The 18,792-nt window shown below is 38.5% G+C and overlaps 1 protein-coding gene across 1 annotated transcript in view; it reads right to left on the bottom strand.

Annotated features, from left to right (window-relative positions):
• The window catches only part of DISC1 (DISC1 scaffold protein), a 344,543-nt gene that overhangs the window by 49,708 nt on the left and 276,043 nt on the right, over nt 1-18,792 (bottom strand). The window contains exon 10 of the mRNA XM_077813412.1: nt 16,252-16,312. Within this exon, the coding sequence (XP_077669538.1) occupies nt 16,252-16,312 (61 nt within the window). The remainder of the gene's footprint in view (nt 1-16,251; nt 16,313-18,792) is intronic.

The following is an 18,792-nucleotide window of genomic DNA, read 5'->3' as shown; positions in this document are numbered from 1 at the left end:
AACCTCGGGCTTAAAACAGCCTCTGTATCAGATGACTGGCAGGTAGCTAATGTAATGCCAATTTTTGTAAAAGGCTCCAGAGGCGATCTTGGCAATAACAAGCCAGTAAGCCTAACTTCAGTACCACGTAAATTGGTTGAAACTATAAAGAACAGAAAGATCTGACACATAGGTAAACATTATATGTTGGGGAAGAGTCAACACGGCTTTTGTAAAGAGAAATCATGCCTCACACTCTATTAGAATTCTCGGCGGGAGTCAAGAAGCATGTGGAAAAGGGTGATATAGTGTACTTGGACTTTCAGAAAATCTTTGACAAAGCCTCATCAAAGGCTCTTAAGCAAGGTAATCAGTCATGGGATATGAGGGAAGATCCTCTCATGGATCAGTAACTAGTTAATAGATAGGAAACTAAGGGTAGGAATACATGGTCAGTTTTCAAAATGCAGAGAGGTAGAAAATGCCTCCCCCCCACAAGGATCTGTACTAGGACCAGTGCTGTTCAGCATATTCATACGTGATTTGAAAAAGAAGGTGAACAGAGAGGTGGCAAAATTTGCTGATGACACACTATTACCCAAGAAAGTTAAGTCCAAAGCTGACTGCAAAGTGTTACAAAGGAATCCGACTAAACTGGGTGAGAGGGCAACAAAATGGTAGATGAAATTCAGTGCTGATAAGTGCAAAGTAATGTAATGTACATTGGAAGACATAATCCCAACTATACACACAGAATGATAGGGTTTAAATTAGCTCATAGACTTTAAGGTCAGATGGGACCATCATGATCATCTAGTCTGACCTCCTGCATATGCAGGCCACAAAACCTCACCTACACACTTCTGTAATAGAACCCTAACCTCTGGCTAAGTTCCTGAAGTCCTCAAATCATGATTTAAAGACTTCAAGTTACAAAGAGTCCACCATTTATACTAGTTTAAACCTGCAAGTGACCTGTGCCCCATGCTGCAGAGGAAGGCGAAAAACCTGCAGGGTCTCTGCCAATCTGACCCGGGGGAAAATTCCTTCCCAACCCTAAATATGGCAATCAGTTAGACCTTGAGAATGTGGGCAAGACTAACTAGCCAGACACCTGGGAAAGAATTCTCTGTAGTAACCTGGAGTCCTCCGCATCTAGTGTTCCACCAGTCATTAGAGATATCTTATGCTAGCAGTCACAGATTGGCTACATGCTTTGTAGGTAGTCTCATCATACCATAAACTTGTCAAGCTCAGTCTTGAAGCCAGTTTGGTTCCCCGCCCCGCTGTCTGTGCTTCTTGGAAGGCTGTTCCAGAACATCATTCCTCCGATTGTTAGAAATCTTCATCTAATTTCAAGTCTAAACTTGTAGATGGCCAGTTTATATCTATTTGTTCTTGTAAACACATTGGTGCTTAACTTAAAATAACTTCTCTCCTTTCAATAGCCAAGAGAAACTGGAACATGTTTGAATTGCAGCCCTGGGCTCGAAGGGGTCCCCTTGATTCAAGTTTATTAAAACCCAGGAAATTTGTACTGCTGTGGTACAACCCAGGATGTTCATTAAAGTTATCCCACGCTGCACTAAACAAGGTGGACTGGTTTAAATCAAAGCTTTTTAAATCACTGGTTTTAATCATGATTTAAAATCAGCAAGCAGGAAATCTTGATTTAAATAATTGATTTTAATCTTGTTTTGCATTGTATTTTTTAGTTATTTTCCTAAAGATTAATTCTCATTGACTGATAATTTAAATATCTTGATTTGCAACTATACACTATAGCTATACACACTTATATTAGCAATTAAAGTTTAACTCACATTTATTCAGATTCTTAATTTTTTATATTTTATATGTTAGAAAATTCTGAATAATGTATTTCTTATTTACTGGATGATTGTTTTTGTCTAGCTGTATGTGGATAGAATTTAAATCTCAATAAAAAGTGAACAGAAACAGCATTTCAATGTTTTGATTAGTTAAATAAAACTATCTTAAAAGTACTGGATATATTTTAAACAGTTTATCAAAACGTGTTTTGCATATTAAGCAAACTGAATTATTAAACCAAGTAAGAAAAACCTGTAGTTAGTGAACTGACTTGATTGTCTCTTGGTCACCATGTCCTTCATGATTTTTGAACTAGTAAATCTCATTCTCATTTGAACTAGTAAATCTCATTAACTGGGAATTGGTCCTGCTTCGAGCAGGGGGTTGGACTAGATGACCTTCAGGGGTCCCTTCCAACCCTGATATTCTATGATTCTATGATTCTATGATTCTCTCACACCTGTTTTTTATTCAGAGATTGGAAGAGAAAATCATTCCTGCTTTTTCAACTCCTAATTGGTTTCTTAACTTTGAATGAACTAATAATTGAGCTGAACTAGTAGAATACACTGAAATAAATATTTTCTCTGAATCTGCAGAAGAGGTTACTGATGTCAAAAGCTGATTTAGCATTTCAATAAATCCCAGTTCCAGGTTGCTAAGCCAGTGACTACCACCAGTCCATTGGTTTGACCTTTTTTTAGAGCTTGGCAGAAAACACATAGTGCTTAGTACATACTACTTTTTTTATTAATTATATTCATTGTAATAGATGATAGTAATGTTTAGGCCTTAGCATAGGTTGCCATAATTTCAAATTTAATTATAAATAAGTTTGCTTTTAAAAATAATCCTGCATTTACTATTTATTATTATTATTTAAATCACCAATTTTTTCCACCCTGGCCCTCAGGGTAGGTAAATAATGAAGGTGAGATCAGGCTTTCTGTGAAGTAAGCCTATTCTTATATGCATCTATATTTTCCCCTCAGTGATGTGCACAGAGGAGGAAATATAACAAAATGAAAACATGTAAAGATGCAAGGGAGAAAATCTAAACCAGAAAATGGAGACGAAAGGAAGAAGTGGATACAGAAGACAAGCAGAAACACAAGGAGGAAAGAAAGAAAAATAACCAAATAGAAGAAAGAGAAGAAGGAGAAATAGGAAGCCCTATATCCAGAAGAACTAAACTGAGGCTGAAATCAAATTGCTGGAGATAAAGGTAGGAAAATAGGGTAGGGAGAGAAGTTTTCAAAACAGAAAAAAAGAAGGAAAGAATGACTCATATTTAAGTGGGCTCACATTTGTTTTTACAACACTTAGTTTTCAAAGTTGATTTAAAGAGCAGGTGATACCTCCTCGATTAGGCCAAGCAAATACAGCAAAAATTATTCAAGAATATTCTTGTGAATAAAACCTACCAATTCGCTTTGTCACTATTCATAACCCCCTTTTTCGTAAACATTTGGATGAGAGAGCTTTTATTCACAAGAATGTTTATGGAAACAAAAAATGTCATGAACATTCGCAGGAATAAATATTCCAAAGAATGCTCACACAGGAAGTACTTTATTGGCCATTTGGAATGATTCATACAATAGGTTAGTTGAACAGATATAGAAGTTTGTAAATAATTTGTGAACAGGAAAGGGAAAACAACTCTGCAAATATATCCTAAATTGCTACAATTTTTTCCTCCTAAAGAAATCCATATGAAAACAAGATTTTTATTTATGAGTTCATATGCTCTTGCTGCTGTTTACCTACTTGAAATGATAATCCTTCAATTCATGACTTCATAACCTTTTCCACAGCAAACAATTGTAATGTCACAAACAGAGGATTCTATTTCAGGTTAGAAATGAACATCATGAGAAGATGAGCCCGTAAGAAAAAAAATCCTATTTTCATGACACCATCTCACACAAGATGAAGATAGAACAAAGCAACAAAAATAAAGAAAATATGTAATACAAAAAAAGCAGAATTGATTCTCCATAGAATGGCTTTCAATCTTCTCAATGTGGCTTTAGCAGCACTTCAAGGCTTTTTAGATCAGTATTTTAGGAGCCAACTGGTTTTCTTTTTTTGGAGCTCATCAGCTGCAGATAACTGTCTAAACAACGTTTTAATCAGAGAACTTTTAAATCACAGTAAAATATTTCTGTATCAGAATGCTTTCAGATGCCACTAAAAGGTGTCCTATCCATATCATAAACCTATTTTGTAAGTTATGTATGATATTCACTTTCTATGACAGCAATTGCCACTAGTATACTAGATTTTCAGTATAAAAGATAGTTATATGGGGCTTAACCCTACAAAGCTTAGTTACAGAAGTTAACATAGTTATTGACACTAGTGGTCCCACTGAAGTCAGTGGCTCTCTTCAGGTGGGTAGGGACTACTCAGACAAGTAATAGTTTACAGCTTTTGGCCCCTGGTGTGAGGTTTTTTTGTTTTTACTTTTATATGCTCTATTCTGTACTCAAAAATGGTAATATAGATGTGAAAAGCGGAGAAAGCATAACTAAGGCCCTATCTGAATCGCAGCATGATTGTCAAATAATTGCGGCTGAATTTCAGACAAGACATGAAAAATCATGGAAAAGTAATAAGGAACCTATATTAATTGCAGTCATTTGGAAAAGCCAGTGAAGACCTATTTGATTAAGAAAAATTTGCTATAATAATATAAACACTCAAGTATTATGTTATGCCTGCTATTTTTTTTTTATAACCAGACATTGTGCTGCAACTATATTAGTCATTAATGCACGAAACTGACAGTCCAAGCCCCAGTCACTGTCAGTTTGGATAAATGGGTTTCTACTGTACTAATGGGGAAAAGGTGTGTGGTGCAAACCTGAAAATGTATGCAAAATTGTGGACTGTTCAAAATAAGCTAATTAAAATAAAAATTGTGGTGGAAACCTAATATTGTGGGATCCACAATTTCCACAATATCGCAAATTAAGTGGGGCCTTAAGCATTACATATCTCCCACTTACAATGCATACAAAAAAGAGCTCTGTGCATGCACAAGCATATCCAGGTCTTTCGAGTTTGTTCCTGAGCACTAAGATCACCAATGCTATGAAACAGCAGTATTATTAACATGCTAATCTCATTATGCTACTTTCAGAATTCTCAAATCCAGCTCTGGTACAGGATACCTATCTGAATTGCACCAAGTTTTATTAAGGCCATGCTATATGGCATATACAATGACAGAATATGTACAATGGTGTAATAATTTTAATACTGTTTTGAGATATTTTAAATTTTCAGAATATTATGGAATGCAATGTGGTTGTAATTAATCATAACTAGTCCCTGAGCAGCAGGATGCTTACTGAATACAGAGGGAGTGTCTCAAGGGGCTTATCCCACTGAAGATGAGAATTTCAGATAAATTAAAAACACCATATTCTAGGAAATCATCAGCTTCGTTTCCAGAGTACATATCATTTACCCCACATCCCCATGCATATTTTTCTGATAGCTCTAGGTAACTATATGTCCCCTATTACTAGAGTAAATGAGCATCTTCTATTCCCCCTATTCTATTCCCCCTGTAGCATACAGATCCCATGGCTCTCTGTAACATTCTTGCAAAAAGGGTGATTTTATAATTAAAATCTTTACTTGGTCTAATGATTGGTGAAAAGGGTGATCCTTACATGGTGTGAAACATTTAGGGGACATTGGTAAGATACAAATCATATCCAATAACAATGGGACATATTGTTACCTCCACTTCTATGTACAGAGATGAAAGGTGTTCAGAATACTGGGCAACAGTGACTGGAAAACACATGAAGTTGGGAGAGGAGCCATGGTAACATCATTCCCCCAAAAAGAAAAGGAGTACTTGAGGCACCTTAGAGACTAACCAATTTATTTGAGCATAAGCTTTCGTGAGCTACAGCTCACTTCATTGGATGCATACTGTGGAAAGTGTAGAAGATCTTTTTATACACACAAAGCATGAAAAAATACCTCCCCCCACCCCATTCTCCTGCTGGTAATAGCTTATCTAAAGTGATCACTCTCCTTACAATGTGTATGATAATCAAGTTGGGCCATTTCCAGCACAAATCCAGGTTTTCTGGATGTGTGAGTGACCCAACACTCTCACAAATCTTGGGAGACAGGCCAGTCCTTGCCTACAGACAGACCCCCAACCTGAAGCAAATACTCACCAGCAACCACATACCACACAACAGAACCACTAACCCAGGAACCTATCCTTGCAACAAAGCCTGTTGCCAACTGTGCCCACATATCTATTCAGGGGACACCATCACAGGGCCTAATAACATCAGCCACACTATCAGAGGCTCGTTCACCTGCACATCCACCAATGTGATATATGCCATCATGTGCCAGCAATGCCCCTCCGCCATGTACATTGGTCAAACTGGACAGTCTCTACGTAAAAGAATAAATGGACACAAATCAGATGTCAAGAATTATAACATTCATAAACCAGTCGGAGAACACTTCAATCTCTCTGGTCACGCGATTACAGACATGAAAGTTGCATATTACAACAAAAAAACTTCAAATCCAGACTCCAGCGAGAAACTGTTGAATTGGAATTCATTTGCAAATTGGATACAATTAACTTAGGCTTGAATAGAGACTGGGAGTGGCTACGTCATTATGCAAGGTAACCTATTTCCCCTTGTTTTTTCCTACCCCCCGCCCCCCCAGACATTCTTGTTAAACCCTGGATTTGTGCTGGAAATGGCCCACTTTGATTATCATACACATTGTAAGGAGAGTGGTCACTTTAGATAAGCTATTACAAGCAGGAGAGTGGGTTTGTGGGGGGGGGGGGTGAGAAAACCTGGATTTTGCTGGAAATGGCCCAACTTGATTATCATACACATTGTAAGTAGAGTGATCACTTTAGATAAGCTATTACCAGCAGGAGATTGGGGTAGGGGGAGGTATTTTTTCATGCTTTGTGTGTATAAAAAGATCTTCAACACTTTCCACAGTATGCATCCGATGAAGTGAGCTGTAGCTCATGAAAGCTTATGCTCAAATAAATTGGTTAGTCTCTAAGGTGCCACAAGTACTCCTTTTCTTTTTGCGAATACAGACTAATACGGCTGTTGCTCTGAAACCTATCATTCCCCCAGGCTCCATGTGTTATGTGGGTAAGGCTGGACAGGGTGGGTGAGGAGCCTGGGGAAGGTCACTCTACATGGCATCATCCCATGGCAGACTCTCACCATGCTGTAAGTTTTAAAATTCCCTCAGAGGGGAAAGTAAAGTTCAAGGAGTGGTTTGGTGGGAGCAGGAGGACATAACACAGAGGGGCTGGTCTTCTGTATGGATACCATGGCTTAACCCTCTGAGGATAGCCTAGGAACCTTGCAATTTCCCTGCACTTTCTGGATATCCATACTTCAGAGAAACAAACCCCTCTGCCCAATATTTGGTTAGGCAAATTCTTCTCCTTAAACCACATGATATATTGGGAACTCAGTGAGGGGAATTTATATTTTCCTGCTCTTGTCATGGATTTTTCTACAGGAGAGCCCAATCCAGTCCGTTGTAACAGATGGAGACAAACACCTTAACTCCCATTCAAGTCAATAGGAGTTACTGGATGTGAAATCATTGACTGGTATAAGCCCCTCTGTGTTCAGTAAGCATCCTGCTGCTCAGGGACTAGTTATGATTAATTACAACCACATTGCAATCAGGAAGGCTAAATCACACCTGGAGTTGCAGCTAGCGAGAGATATTAAGAGTAACAAGAAAGGTTTCTTCAGGTATGTTGGCAACAAGAAGAAAGCCAAGGAAAGTGTGGGCCCCTTACTGAATGAGGGAGGCAACCTAGTGACAGAGGATGTGGAAACAGCTAACGTACTCAATGCTTTTTTTGCCTCTGTCTTCACTAACAAGGTCAGCTCCCAGACTACTGCACTGGGCAGCACAGCATGGGGAGGAGGTGGCCAGCCCTCTGTGAAGAAAGAAGTGGTTCGGGACTATTTAGAAAAGCTAGACGTGCACAAGTCCATGGGGCCGGATGCGTTGCATCCCAGAGTGCTAAAGGAATTGGCGGATGTGATCGCAGAGCCATTGGCCATTATCTTTGAAAACTCATGGCGATCAGGGGAAGTTCCGGAAGACTGGAAAAAGGCTAATGTAGTGCCAATCTTTAAAAAAGGGAAGAAGGAGGATCCTGGGAACTACAGGTCAGTCAGCCTCACCTCAGTCCCCGGAAAAATCATGGAGCATGTCCTCAAGGAATCAATTCTGAAGCACTTACATGAGAGGAAAGTGATCAGGAACAGTCAGCATGGATTCACCAAGGGAAAGTCATGCCTGACTAATCTAATTGCCTTCTATGATGAGATTACTGGTTCTGTGGATGAAGGGAAAGCAGTGGACGTGTTATTACTTGACTTTAGCAAAGCTTTTGACACGTTCTCCCACAGTATTCTTGTCAGCAAGTTAAAGAAGTATGGGCTGGATGGATGCACTACAAGGTGGGTAGAAAGTTGGCTAGATTGTCGGGCTCAACGGGTAGTGATCAATGGCTCCATGTCTAGTTGGCAGCCGGTATCAAGTGGATGCCCAAGGGTCAGTCTTGGGGCCGGTTTTGTTCAATACCTTCATAATTGATCTGGAGGATGGATTGCACCCTCAGCAAGTTTGTGGATGACACTAAACTGGGAGGAGTGGTAGATACGCTGGAGGGTAGGGATAGGATACAGAGGGACCTGGACAAATTGGAGGATTGGGCCAAAAGAAATCTGATGAGGTTCAACAAGGACAAGTGCAAAGTCCTGCACTTAGGACGGAAGAATCCAATGCACCGCTATAGACTAGGGATCGAATGGCTAGGCAGCAGTTCTGCAGAGAAGGACCTAGGGGTGACAGTGGACGAGAAGCTGGATATGAGTCAACAGTGTGCCCTTGTTGCCAAGAAGGCCAATGGCATTTTGGGGTGTATAAGTAGGGGCATTGCCAGCAGATCGAGGGACGTGATCGTTCCCCTCTATTCGACATTGGTGAGGCCTCATCTGGAGTACTGTGTCCAGTTTTGGACCCCACACTACAAGAAGGATGTGGAAAAATTGGAGAGAGTCCAGAGAAGGGCAACAAAAATGATTAGGGGTCTGGAACACATGACTTATGAGGAGAGGCTGAGGGAACTGGAATTGTTTAGTCTACGGAAGAGAAGAATGAGGGGGGATTTGATAGCTGCTTTCAACTACCTGAAAGGTGGATCCAAAGAGGATGGATCTAGACTATTCTCAGTGATAACAGATGACAGGACAAGGAGTAATGGTCTCAAGTTGCAGTGGGGTAGGTTTAGGTTGGATATTAGGAAAAACTTTTTCACTAGGAGGGTGGTGAAACACTGGAATGCGTTACCTAGGGAGGTGGTGGAATCCCCTTCCTTAGAAGTTTTTAAGGTCAGGCTTGACAAAGCCCTGGCTGGGATGATTTAGTTGGGGATTGGTCCTGCTCTGGGCAGGGGGTTGGACTAGATGACCTCCAGAGGTCCCTTCCAACTCTGATATTCTATGATTCTATGATGCTCAGCACTTCTTAAATTCAGGCCACTTATTTGTGTGTCTAAATATGGTCTTAATGGCCTATCTTTAGGCACCTAGGTGTGAAAATCTTAGCCATATTTACCCATTTATGCAAGTGTGAATTTTTATATTTTTATTTATTCAGCTTGCATAGTGAAAGTAGACTAGTCAGCTTCTACTCAGCGTCACTTTCTGGTTTTCATGCATTAGCAGAAAGCCAGGATAATTTTCTGTTTCCAACATTATAAGGAACAATTTTAAATCCCCCAAACGGTTTCAATAAATTATAGTCATGAAAACACACTAATTTATATTTGATTTTGTATATTCCCTTAAACACTCATCAAAATTAGAGTTGAGGCCTATAACCATTCCAGTGTTCTTCTTTATTTCAGCAAGCCTAACACTGCACTGCTGTCCCCCCTGTATTGATCATGTACATTATGTAAAAATGACTAAGTGCTGATAGTCTGAACAGCTAGGCTACAGCCAAATTTGTTCTGAACTAGTCAAATTCATGTCTTGAGGTGCAGAATTGGTCTCCAACCTCCACTTTTCTTGGGGTTGAGGAAGTACCAGGAATAAAATCCTTTCTCTTCAAAGTTCGGTGGAACAGGTTCAGTGTCCCCTAGGGTTAGAAGGGATTGTACCTCCTGTCTTAGGAGACCTTTGTGTGAGAAGAATCACTGAAAAGGGACAGGGAGGGAGGGTAAACATCTTGAAGTACATCTAATCACTTGCAGATATATACAATCAGGTGAAACATGCTGTGTGTTAGACTGTTGCTCTTTTAATAAATATGAGTGCAAGTTATCCTAAAAATACTCACTGTTCATGCTCCATTAAGCAAGCAGCTACACAAATGAGCACAGCCTTGCACCAAAGTAAGACTGCTATCATTACCTGTACTGTGTCCAGGAGTTGACAAAAGCCACTATAAAGATAAAATGAACACTGCTGAATGCAGTGGCGGACTTAGAGTTAGCGCAGCTTCATTTTTGAGGCCCCCCCTAGAGATCCAGCCAAGAAAAAGAACATTCTGTCTTATCGCCCCCATTTTTCATTCTTTTTTTCTTCATCCACCTCCTATATTATAAATAATAGGAAATAAATGAAAATAAAGTGAGGTACTTTGATTGTTTTTATAATCTAACTTTTTTTCCATAGACCACTTGAAAATTGCTGAGGGTCTCAAGGGACCATTTAATGATCTTTCCAAATGTTCTTTGTACCATTAGCTAACTATTGTAAAGTGCTTTGGATAAGAGCGCTTTATGAAAAAACCTTAATAACCTTTCCTTGGTCCACCTGAATGGAGTTTTCGGAGCACAGTTTGAGAACTTCTGGTCTAGATGAAAGCTTGTATATGCATTATGCTAACTTGAAAAATGTGTAAAAATAAAAAGCATAGATGACGCATGAATGGAAAAAATAAAAGTTAACTTCCTCTGAAGAAACTTATTCAATCTGAAAAAAATATATTTATTTAGATAATTTTGTAAAGAAAAAGTGTAGGAAAAAAAGCTAAGTCATCGCAAGTAACATTTTGTAAAAAGGCACTTTCCATTGTCAATATTGCCGAACTTGTCAAATGTTCCTAACTCATCATATTTCACAAATAAATTTTAATTCGTTTCAATACAGAAAAAGAATGCTCAGCAGAAACATTTGTGACAGGTACTGTTAAAAATATTTTCAGAATGGTTTCCACATTTGGAAAGATTGCCTGCAAACCATCACATACAAGTCTATACAAATTAACTGCTAATCTTGAAGCACAGACCTCATAATTTTCAATAAAATGAATGAAATGTTTCACTTCATCTTCAAAAAGATGTGTGTCTGTGTCCTCTAGGTAGAATTCACTAAATTTCTTACTGGCTTTTAGCATTTTCGTCCATACTTCTATCAAAAAACATGCAAAATAAATCAGTTTTCTTTAGAGATTCACCTCTACTCTGCAATTGCACAATTATTGAGTCACAAACAACACGGACGGTCTCAATGGTGATCACAGAATCATAGAAGATTAGGATTGGAAGAGACCTCAGGAGGTCATTTAGTCCAACCCCCTGCTCAAAGCGGGACCAACGCCAGAAAGGGCTTTGTCAAGCCAGGCCTTAAAAACCCTTAACAATAGAGATTCCACCACCTCCCTAGGTAACCCATTCCAGTGCTTCACCACCCTCCTCCTTCTCTTTCCCTTTTAAACTGATTTCATTGTCTCTCACTACATCGAATATTAACTTCCTGCTTTTTTTACGCTTCTTATCAGATATATCAGAGGAACCTATATTTTCTGTTAATGTTAGTGCCTCTGCTTCCATGGAGCTATAGTCATTTCAAACTTCCATAACAAAACTTTTCACTGAGGCTAACAATTGTGCAGTATTCATTAAATTTGTATCGATCTTTTGCAACGATTTGCTGATGGCATTAATTCTTTGAAGTAAACGGTTCAACAAAAGAGTAAAACCAGCAATATCATACTTTTCAAACTTTTCTGCTAAGGATTTTGCTTCCGTTTTTGCACGGTTTTTTTTTTTTCAGAATTTGATGTGGCAATGTCTAATAAGGTTTTCTTTATATCATCCTAGTTCATTTTCAAAGCCAAAACAGCATCTGAACGAGCAGACCACCTGATATCACAAATTCTTTTGACTGTCAAATGTTTTTCATTTGCCTACTCCAAGCATGATTGTAGCATACTCCACCGATGTGTGGAAACCGAAAAAAAGGCATACATGTTTTGAACAACATGAAAAACGTGTGTAGCTCCCTCACAAGATGTGGCTGCAGTGTTGCAGATTAAATTTAAGGAATGGCTGGAACATGGTATGAATAAAGCAGAGGGGCTTCCATTGTTCAGTCTTTCTGTAGACCTGAATATTTTCCTGCCATATTTGTGGTGTTATCAAAGCTCTGCCCATGACAATTTTTGATGTCCAACCCTAAATTTGCAATGATTTCCAAAACAGATGTCTCTAGACATTCAAAAGTGTGGAACTTTAGCTGGCCAAAACAAAGAAATTGCTCTACAACTTCACAATTGCCGGTCACATATCTTAAAATTAATGTTAATTGGTCTACATGACTCACATCTGGTGTTGAATCGACTATTATGGAATAATACTTGGCATTCTTTACTTCATCAGTGGATTGGTTTCTGAGCCTCTTTGCCATTATAATGATGAATTCATTGTAGGTTTGGTGTTTTTAAAAGTTGGTCTTCCCTGAGCCACAATACTGAATTTTTCAAATGGTCTTTGAGAAAATCATCAAATTCACTAAAATATTCAAGGCAGGTTAAAAAATTACCTTTTCTATTTGACAGTGATGACTCATCATGTCCTCTTAGAGGTAGTCCCAAAGAAGACAGTAGTTTGACTGTGGCAACATGTCTCAGCACTTTCCTTCAATAAGAACGCTCCGTTTCAAAGTGAGCCAATAAACAATCAATTCTTCCAGATAATTTACACCTTTGAGCAAATTTACACATAGCATTAATATGAGCTTTGGAAGTTTCATGATCAGCAATATGTGTTGCAACACTTCTCCAATTAGAGTGCCCATCAACGAATGTTTGTTTTCCTTTACTATGGTCAGGGAAAAATTTGCAAACATAACAGTAGACTGCCTTAGTGGCTTCAGAAAAAAATCAACCAAATTCTCATTTCTGTCATCATTTTTCTTCATCCTCAGAAAATGTGACTCATAAAGACCTCTAAATTGCTTTCCTCTTGCAACCTCATACTTTTTTCTCAAATTTTCCATATTACCTACATTTTTCGGTTTATTTACTAAGAAATATTCTATCATATCCAGTGAAATAGATTTTGGCCATAATGCAATGTCTTCAGGGTAGGTTTCTTCCCTTACTTTGACAAAATTGCCAATATTTTGTACTTCCATTGTCACTTCAGAGTCCATTTGTTCAACTTTTGCAGTCATTGTGGTATCCCCACAACTCAGTAAGTGAAGAGAAATTCAGATGTTTCCTCGTCCATACTTTTTGATAAACGTCCACTATTCAATACTTCAAGATTTTTAAAATAAGATGACAAACTGTCTTTTTGTTTCACTTTGTCTTCTTGCCTTGCCTTAAATTTTTTGCATTTTTGACTGCCAGACTCAAGTATCGCTTCATTATTGCTAAAAAAAACCTGACCTTGATTTTAGGCAGATTAAAAATGTCTGAAAGAGCAGGGACATAGACACGGGTGGGCCGTGGACCACCCAATTAGGTTTAACACAGTTAATCCCGCATTTTTACCAGGCTCCGTAAAAAATCAGATGCCTTAGTTACCATAAATCCAACTTATGCAGGGCTCAGAGAGCCTTAGAAACTTTCCGAAAAGACCTAAAATATTTTTGTATACCTAAATATATCCTGATTTGAGAGAGATGATATCCCATCCACGTTTAGAAGTCGGTGCTGTTACCATTGAAAAGCTAGGAATCTCCTCTTTCCAATGAATAAAGCTCCCATTTCTAGCCCGGCAGTTCCTTGAGATATGAGATTTTTAGAACTGTGACATTTATATGTACAGAAAAGCTACCACTAGTGCAGGACTGACTCTTGCCCATCTTAGGATTTGGACAGAAGTAGTTTGGGTTTGTTTTATTAAAGGGGAGAGGTGCAGGGAAGAGATTCCACATTTGGGAGAACCTGTTTTTCTGACAGATTAATTTTTTTTAAATGGTAGGCTTTTGAAGATGCTCAGGTGTCTGCAATGTTATACTAAGTCCCAGGGAGATGGACAGTGAGCAGAGGGCTGGTGTAATGGTCAAAGATGTATGACAAATGAACTGATATGACTGCAGGAACGTACTTGTAGAACTTCAACTACATGTATTTAGCTTTCAGTAAAATCTGATGACAGTAACCTCTAACTAATAACACATTAAGACCTACAGCGTAGTTTCAATAGAAAACCCAGATTGAAGCAGACATAGCAAAGTCTATATAGTACTAAGGAATGCAACCTATCAATACAATTCCAACATGTTGCATTACAACACACTATATTGCTGAAGTCTGTTAGAACCAGTTTGAAATGTTCACCCCTTGTTGATAAAGAAATGACTTGACAGCATGGGCTTCCAATATATAGTATAGTGCCATAGCAGGGTTTAACTTTCAATCCTTTCCCAGAAATGACACACTTCACCAAAATAGGATGAATACCAGCACGATGGCATCGCTAAGTCGAGCACAAATTTCACCGTCAGAAATATGAGTACTGGGAGAAGGGGGGTGGGAGGGAAAGACACATGCCACAAACTCTTTCAAAACCCATTAACAGCACACAGCATATACAAAACACACTGAAAAAATTCCTAGGATTAGAACAACATTAATGCAGAAAAAGAAAGTTTTGAGTTGATAAGACAACCCAACAACCCAAATGCAATATTTAATTTCTTTAAAACAATTGAATATTTAATTACAAAGCTAACAGCACAATTGTCTGCCCACAACCACAAAATTCCCTCAGAAGAAAATGCAAATGACATTTCTTTGACTTTCCCTGTGTTTAGCTGTTAAAGAGAAGATGATTTTGTTTGTTGGGGGATCTGTTGTGTTGCTATCAACCTATGAAACCCAGAAACATCACTGTGTTGCTACACCATATTCTTTCAGAATTTGTATTCTTGATGAAAATTTAAACAAAGAAGATTTTCCACTATGGTTTTGATTTAGTGCTAAATATGAAACCTTTAACCTACTAAATATTTAGTATTCACAAGCACATATGAACAGGTCTAAAAACTTGGAGTCTTCCCTTAGCCATTATGGTAAATACTGCATGGGTAGAAGTACCATTCTCAATTCCAGTCCAGCAGTACAAAGGAGATTTTTACACAAATCAATAATACAGACTGTAGCCAGACTTTAAAAAATGTAAATACCTCTTTTAAACAAAGTCCGTTCTAACAGATGGTCCCATTACAACAGCAACACAGCACCCGGTGATAAGCTTTGGAAAGGCAAGGCAAACCTTGACGGAGGCACAAGAGTTCTTCACATAGCAAGAGGATTAAATATTAATCCTTGCAGTAGTTTAAAAAATATGTATTCGGAATAGGGTTATATACTTAAAACAGCTATATTGCTGTCTTGGTTTCTATTAGTTTGTGGGGGCTAGAGAGGACAGAAAGATTTCAGTATATTTTTCAGAACTATTCAAAATTAAGTAAATCATTGCTTAATACATAAGAGCACAGAGTTGATGGGAGAAATCGTCTGGCCCAGCTAATCTGTGCTTTTGTGTACAACTGCTGGGGGGCCAAGTGGTTTTAAATCAATGCTGTACTCCCCAAAACCCAGGACTGTTAGATACTGGGATGGGCTACAACATAAAATAGAACTGCCTGTGGTCATTCTAATAGCTTGCGCTGAGGCGATGCAGTGATATCCTGACCATGCCCCCTTCTGTCTCGTCACACCCACTATGTCAGAGGTAGGCTGACGTGGTAGATGACCTGTCTATGCCCCTGAAGAATACCCTTACACCAGGGGAATCAACTAACTGCATATGCGGCTCTATATGGCCAGTTTACACTGGCAGACTACTGCAAAGCAGCTGCAGCAGGGCCATGAATCTGGCCCATAATGTAGAAACTTATGGTACTTCCAAGTCTTTGTAGATTTTTTTTAAAATAAGATTTTGTTACAATTCTCAGAATGATGGGATGAAAGATTAATAACAAAAAGTCCCTTTGAAATATTCCTTTCTAAACTCTGATTTTTGCTATTTTTTTAAAAAATACATTCCAAAGTGTTTGTCAACACTCTAAAGCAACATTTACATTTATAAAGTAATATTTTAGATTTTTTTAAAGGTTTCCACCATGCCATCCTTACCTATGCAGCTTATCCTCCAGCATCTCCATGAATTTCACAGCATTTTCCTTCACATTTGTCTCTGCAAAATAAAAGTCAAAGTTAGGGAGTGCTGTAGCTATTTAATTTTAACTTATCTACTCTTATTATTTACTAAGGAATCAAGATGAAGAGGTAAAATACATAGATTTATTAGTGAAAAACGTCTCTTGATTTTTTAACATCTTTTACGTCCCATCCCTTACACACTATATTATACACGTATCAATTTGAAGGTGAATTCTACTAGTTTTTTCATATTAAAATTAGAATTTGAATGTTTACCCTTACCTTAAAGTCTAAAGCACATATTAAATTAATGTGTTTAATTTATTAGTATTGGTAAATTCTGACCTCAGCTGTGTAATGCAGATGGTGGGGAGAGAAGAAAGAGGGCACAGGTAGATTCTTCTCATCATGTAAAACAATTGGGCTAGATCCTCCCATTACCACAGGAGACTCCTGCCAGACGCGGGTCCCAACTACTGTGCAAGTCAATGCTCGAGATCCCTTTAAAACTTAATTAAATATATGGGACTAAACTGAAGCTGTCCCAAGCTACCAAACCATGTTAATGGAAATTAAATTGTTCCCGATCCACACAATGTTCTAAGCTCCAGTATACACTAGGACCTGGACATTACCAAATGTGTGTGAGGATATACATATGTCCACCTATATCCTAGTGACTTCAAATCTGAAGAGTTTGCTGCATGTCCTTATTGCACATGAAAGAAGGAATATTTTTAGGCTTCATTTCAATGAATATTATGCAAATTTATAATGAACTGCACTAAAAATGTCCTTTTTTGAATATTCATATGCCCCAACCTGGACAAGATGCGAAAGAGATATAAAATCCTTTCTTGAAGGACAGAAGCATCCAGTGGATCAACATTTCCATACGGTGGTAAAGACAGTTCTTCATTTTTGTCTCTAAGCAAAGTTACTGTCTCTAGGTCAGATGGGAATATTTAACTTCTTAAACACTTTGTTGCTTCTGTAGGCCAAGCTCATTGCACACACCAGGGGCTCCTGGCATCCCCTCATTTTCCCAACAATTTGTAACCTGTTAAATTTATTTATTTTCTTTCTGTCTCAGAGAGAAGTCACTTTGGGGGGGGGGGGGGGGGGAGGAGGCAACATTTTAAGTCCATTGGAAGGACGGACAGAGCTGAAAGGTGGTGGGTGTTGTTAGGCTGGAAGGTGTTAACAGCTGCCATCAAACAAGTTCTGTAATTTACAGACATATGTAAAGATGATGGGTGTGGTAACCAGATATCAGGAGCTGTGTTGTACCCCCACCCCATTTTTTCCTTCCAGTTTTCCAGTTCCCTGAAAATCAATACAGTTCTGCCCACTGATACCTAGAAGATTCCCTGAATTTTGGGAATTGATTAGATGTGGTGTTCAAAAGTTATCAGGTTACAATAGGGTGACCAGACAGCAAGTGTGAAAAATTGGGACGGGGGGTAATAGATGCCTATAGAAGAAAAAGCGCCCCAAAATCAGGACCGTCCCTATAAAATCGGGACATCTGGTCACCGTAGTTACAACCAAACAGGCAGACAAGCAGATAAATTCCATAAAGTTGAGTGAAAGGCCTCACTTGGCTCAGCCAATCAGATATGATTGTTTCTATAGATGATACTCTTGCAAAGCCTCACATTGCTCTCCTTGGCACTGTCAATTCAAATTCCCCTTCAAGAGGTGCTATACAACGCAACAACATGCTATGATCCAGAAGGATCAAGAAAGGCTACATGTAAAAAACTGCATCTGTTTATATTTACAGTTCTGCATCTCTGTCAGCAAAGTGCGAGGGAACGTTATACAAATAGATAATATAAAGGGTTGCAATGGTGATGGAGGCCAATGCACAGTTTCTCTACCTCATAACAAAGAGAATTTTAGATCAAAACTTGTTAGAATAGGCAACACTGTACTATACTATAAAGCTTGTAAAAAGCATCTAGTTTTTTAAATACTTCTAATTCCTATTTTTCCTGAAAGGTCTATCTGCGAAGCCCAAGAGACCTTGAAAGACTGTAAGCCTTCCTTTAATCACATACCACAGTTTTAGCTAAAAGAAAACCTCATTTTTCAAACTATTTTTATCTGTCAGTTACAAATGTTTTGACGTACGGTTTGACATGTACTTTGAGAAAGAACAGCTTTAATGTGTATGGCTGCAATGCTCTTCGTTCAGTTACCATTGCTTTCATACCCTTGAACACGAAATATTACAACTTATTCCCCGATATAAATGTCAAAAGATATTAATTTTTGGAGAAGTATGAGAAAGGGTGGAGAATCTGTTTCACACTTACTTTATTTCTAACTAATATAGTGACTTCCTCTCTTACTTTGAAGATAAACCCTACTTCCAACTTCTCCTGCTGTGCCTGTCATATTTTAATTGGACATGATCTGATACAGTAATTTTCGCTTTCACAGTTCAGGCCTGCCCCTACCTGTTATTTTACAATGCCCTTGAAACACACAGCTTAATAAATCAGCATT

The sequence above is a fragment of the Eretmochelys imbricata genome, chromosome 3 (assembly GCF_965152235.1).
Source record: "Eretmochelys imbricata isolate rEreImb1 chromosome 3, rEreImb1.hap1, whole genome shotgun sequence".
Taxonomy (NCBI): domain Eukaryota; kingdom Metazoa; phylum Chordata; order Testudines; family Cheloniidae; genus Eretmochelys; species Eretmochelys imbricata.
This window is presented reverse-complemented; position numbering and strand designations above follow the sequence as displayed.